We start from the raw sequence: 4,901 nt of genomic DNA on the forward strand, positions 1-4,901 counted from the left end.
GGGGGGGGGGGGGGGGGGGGGGGGGGTGAAGGGTATGTCTCATAGCACCCATTGTTTGTACATTTTCTACCTTGTGTCCTTGGTTATAAAACAAGGTCATTTCTTTTCTCAAATATTGTATCAGTCATTTCTAGCAAGCTGCTGGTGTTTTGTTATGACTCTCAGCCTCTTTGTTTATCAGAAGAAGATATTTTAGTGACCTTAATTTGTTGATGGACAGTAAACACACAAACAAATAAATAATGAGATGAATCCCAAAAGGTTTGAGTTGGCTTGGTGTAAGAATTTCAAGTGACTTGGTATATGAGATTTGAGTTGGCATGATGTAATAAATTTGATTTGATATGGTGTAAGAAATTTGAGATGACTTGATGTAAGAAATTTGAGTGACTTGGTATAAGAAATTTGAAATCATATGGTGAAAAAAATTGAGATGGCATCCATGGTGTAAGAAATTTGAGACGAAACAATGTAAGAATGAGGTGACTTGGTATGAGAAATTTGAGACAACATGATTAAGAAGTTTGAGGTGACAAGGTATAAGAAATTTGACATGGTGTAAGTGGTGACGTGTCGTATAAGAAATTTGACATGGTGTAAATGGTGACGTGTCGTATAAGAAATTTAACATGGTGTAAATGGTGACGTGTCGTATAAGAAATTTGACGTGGTAACGTGTCGTATAAGAAATTTGAGGTGATATAATGTCCTGTTCAACAGGTTTACTGCTGCCTATGCCGGAGACTGCCGACAGACTGAAGAATGACATCTGTGTGCTGTGTGAGAAATGGTGGCAAAAAAATCTGCCAGGCAAGGAGGATTTAATCACCAATGCCCTTATTTACCTCCTACAGCGGAGCCTTAGTCTTCAGACTGTAAGTGTCCGAGTCGTAACATCAGGTTGTTAGACTTTGGGATGTTAAGGTTAAAGACTACCTAATTAACGGTAATATTTACCTCCATTACTGAAGAGTTCCTTTACACTAAGGAACCTGTTAAAGGACTAATCTTATATCCTAAACAGCCAAATGGATCAAATGACGGACAAGCCTAGTATGTAACTTGTTTCCCAGGGTGGCAGAAATGTTAAGATTGATTTGATGATGAAATTAATTAATTTATTATTTATTGTTTCTCACTTTCATGTTCATTTTTTATCCATTTGTATATTTATACTGTAAACCTTTCTTCACAGAAAAAAGAGATTAAACGGCTGTGGTCTTTACATACTGCCTTGTCACTCTTCAACATGTCTGACGCCAGCAGTGACATGCTCCGCGACCTCCTCTGTCAGTGTGTCATCAACACTCCCTTTCTGAAGTTTGACGAGGTAAACTTTCAGCTCAGTCATCAGAGCTATAAACAAAATAACTCTGTATTGATGATATTATCCAGTGATTTTCCTGTGATTTTTTGGAACGAAAGAAGGAGAAATAACTTATTTGGAAATTGAAGAGATTGAAATATAGTTTCTGAAATACATTTTTATATAATGAATTGAAACTGTTTATTCCTAATAAAAATAATGGTGACCTGTGGCTTTAGATTTAAAATGAAATCTTGCTGTGACAACTAAGTTATAAGGATAATTTTTTTAAAAAAAGAAGAAGTGAATTTGGCCTTGAAAACACTGGGTGGCTATCAAATATTACTTGATTAGTGGTGGCTGGATTAATGCGACTCAGTTGTATTTATATGAGCAGAAATACATGGTACATTGATGTTCTTTTAAATGAGATGATATTACGATGACTTGTAGGGATGTCGTTTCCTCGGCTGTGTTATGAGTCTGGACCCAAACCTGACAGACTGTCTCCACAAGATCATCAAGACACACATGCCAATCTCTAACAGGTATGTAAAACCTGAATTTTCTTACTGATTAAAAATTATGCATCAAAATTATGTGGGTTTGCCTTAAACTTTGAGACTCAGGCAATCCTAGACATTTAACATATTTACTTATATTAAACATTTCAAACTAATTTTCTTGAATCTGTCTAAACATGGTAAAAACTGCACAGAACAGAGACTAAAATTAACTTGCCATACTGTGTGTGGACTGGGTGACCACATACCTACCAAGAACACACATGAAAGTTATTCCGAATTTTCTTTTAGTTCAGATTTTGATTGAGTTTGCGGATCCATTCCATACTAAAATGTTCGTTTACATGTTTTTGTTTAATAAAGAAATGTGATGGAAAGATATGGAGAAATATACTTCAGAGCCTGGCAAACAGCCACCGGACCTGTACTGGAGGTGAGTCTATGTAGTCAAGTTAAAACAGAGCCTGGCAAACAGCCACCGGACCTGTACTGGAGGTGAGTCTATGTAGTCAAGTTAAAACAGAGCCTGGCAAACAGCCACCGGCCCTGTACTGGAGGTGAGTCTATGTAGTCAAGTTAAAACAGCCACCAGCCCTGTACTGGAGGTGAGTCTATGTAGTCAAGTTGAAAATGTTAAAAATAGCGTTTATAAGGAAACTTGTTGGCGAGTGTTGTCAAATATTGCAGCCCAAAACATCTCAGCTGTTTTGCAGATATGGATTTATGCAGAAATCCAATCACTGCATTCATATCATATTGTACAAGCTGCAATACTATAACCTGACCTAACCAGGCCCCTGTCTTTTCCAAATCCCTGTCTATACAAGCTAAAATATAACCTGTCTAAACCATGCCCTTTCTTATCCAGATCTCTGTATATACTGGCTTCATTATAACTTGTCTAATCCAGACCCTTTCTTATCCAGAAAACAAAAATAGGCGATCTGTTGATATTTCATTGTAAATTATTGTTAATGCATAGTGATCCCTAAACATTGAAGTTGAATATTTTCTGTTCTTACATCAGTGCTTTATTTGAAAGTATATAAACTTAGCCCAAATAAAATTAATTACTTGGTTCTCAGGCCAATTTTTTCAAAAGAAATGCGGCAGTTTTTTGGGTTTTTTTCCATCATTTTACATGGCAAAAACGAGACGAGTTTTTTTTTGTTTTTTTGTGTAGTTTGTAAAACGTTCATTGTGGGCATTACCTGGTCTTTTTATAGTTGTGTAGAGACCTGTCATAGAGCAAGCCACTGAAAATCCCCCCACGATGTTCCAGAAGAGAATCACGAACCCCCCCACCCCCATTCCTTATTTGTACCGAAATTAGCGCCATTTGTACACAAGACTAATAAGTCATAATCATTTTAACGCTTGCCTGTTTATCAATCCTTATCTTTATTCAAATGTTTTCGGGACTTGGGTGACTAACGAGTAAAAACAAAATGCGGACTAATTTTCCGGATTTTTTTAAAGACGGTGGTTGGCCCATTCACATATTTGTTTTTAATACTTTCACGATAAAATCGGCAATGCGGTGCCCTAAAATGAAATGCGCCCGGGCCTGACAACCAAGTAATCTTTTTTTTTTTAGCCTTACCAGGTACATATTTACTCAAAATATTGATACCTAACATCACTAAATGTATAAACTGGAACCTGTTTAAATCATGTCTGGTTTTGACAGGTGACACTGTATCATGAACACACTTGGTATGGATAATTTCATAGACTTATTTTGCTGTAAAAATAGCAAAATAAAGTACTGATTGACTAATAGTAAGTTTACCGAATGGCTGACGGTACCATTATGTGTGGATTAAGCAAGTGTAATAAAAAATGAGGAGTCAATTTTAAGAAGCAGGTATTTTGAGAATTTTTTGCCCGAGTTTATTTCAATGTTGCATGTGAGTAATGCTTGTTTTTCCACCCAGGCAGTTATCTAGTAACACTACCGGTGTTCATTTTGTTGAAAAATTTTACCTTCATAAAATTTTGTTTCTTAGAAATTGGAATCAGCCATACAAAATGTTATGGACCATGCTGTTCATGCGAAGAAGTCTTTAGCTCCTGGTCTGCGATGTGTAAGTGTAAAACCACACTATGAAAACAAGCTTTATTATAAAGTATATGTCAGTTTACCCAGCATGCTCAATATATACCAGAGTTAAAAACAAATTTGAAATCTTATTTAAAAGATGCATTGTATAACATATTTTGAGACATCACTTGGAAATAATTCTATCCAATACAAATGAAAAACGAACAATTTCAGCAATGTTTTTTTTTGCTCAGTTTTACTGTCAAATACAGGCTTTTTCCGCTAGCTTATGAGTGCCTTATTTACCCAAAATGGCCAAAAAATTAGGAATATATTCCCAAATTCAATAGAAATATTGCTTTATTTTCCCAATTAATGAAGGAACAGGTCGTTGTAAAATTTAGGTAACAAAAACTTTGAATTTATTAACAATTATGTATGTTAGGATGAAATGAATTTGACTGAATGTAGTCCACTGATTTAACACATGAAGACTAACGACACTGTCTGGTTTCTCAGCTCCTCGGCTACTTCCACAAGCAAAGGAAACACAGTGGTGTGGACAGCATGTTGCTGAGGCTCTACGGTCCCCTGCTGTGGCGGTCACTCAAGGTCAGTGTCAGTGGTCAGCTACAATGATCAACCTGACGTGTTTTAGTGTCACATAACCTTCACACGATGGACATCATTTCTTTATATATGATGGAAAATAGCGAATTCACTTTTAACGCTTGATATTTTTCAAATAGGTCAAATAAACTTCGTCTTGCAGTAAATGTTGTATGTTAAGTATTGAAGGATTGTTATACTATATACATGTCCTAGGAATAGTTGTATTGTTTCACCATTAATAGGTGGCTAACTGTCATGTGAGGGAAAATGCAGCCATGCTTCTTCTAGACTCGTTCCCACTACAAGACCAGGAACTTTGTAACGAAGAACTTGACCAGCTCTTACAGAAACAGTTTGACATCTTCCAGGTGAGTAGAGGACTAGTTTTTACCTGTAATTATTGGGGGGGGGGGGG

General features: G+C 36.4%; 1 protein-coding gene across 2 annotated transcripts in view; it reads left to right on the top strand.

The window, feature by feature from the left end:
- The window catches only part of LOC110452754 (condensin-2 complex subunit G2-like), a 27,088-nt gene that overhangs the window by 3,963 nt on the left and 18,224 nt on the right, over positions 1 to 4,901 (top strand). For both annotated transcript variants that reach the window (XM_021501417.1, XM_021501418.1), the window contains 7 exons: positions 721 to 875; positions 1,196 to 1,330; positions 1,760 to 1,854; positions 2,194 to 2,263; positions 3,840 to 3,917; positions 4,394 to 4,486; positions 4,729 to 4,854. In XM_021501417.1, the coding sequence (XP_021357092.1) occupies positions 721 to 875; positions 1,196 to 1,330; positions 1,760 to 1,854; positions 2,194 to 2,263; positions 3,840 to 3,917; positions 4,394 to 4,486; positions 4,729 to 4,854 (752 nt within the window). The remainder of the gene's footprint in view (positions 1 to 720; positions 876 to 1,195; positions 1,331 to 1,759; positions 1,855 to 2,193; positions 2,264 to 3,839; positions 3,918 to 4,393; positions 4,487 to 4,728; positions 4,855 to 4,901) is intronic.

This window comes from Mizuhopecten yessoensis, unplaced genomic scaffold, assembly GCF_002113885.1.
Source record: "Mizuhopecten yessoensis strain PY_sf001 unplaced genomic scaffold, ASM211388v2 scaffold6863, whole genome shotgun sequence".
Lineage (NCBI taxonomy): Eukaryota > Metazoa > Mollusca > Bivalvia > Pectinida > Pectinidae > Mizuhopecten > Mizuhopecten yessoensis.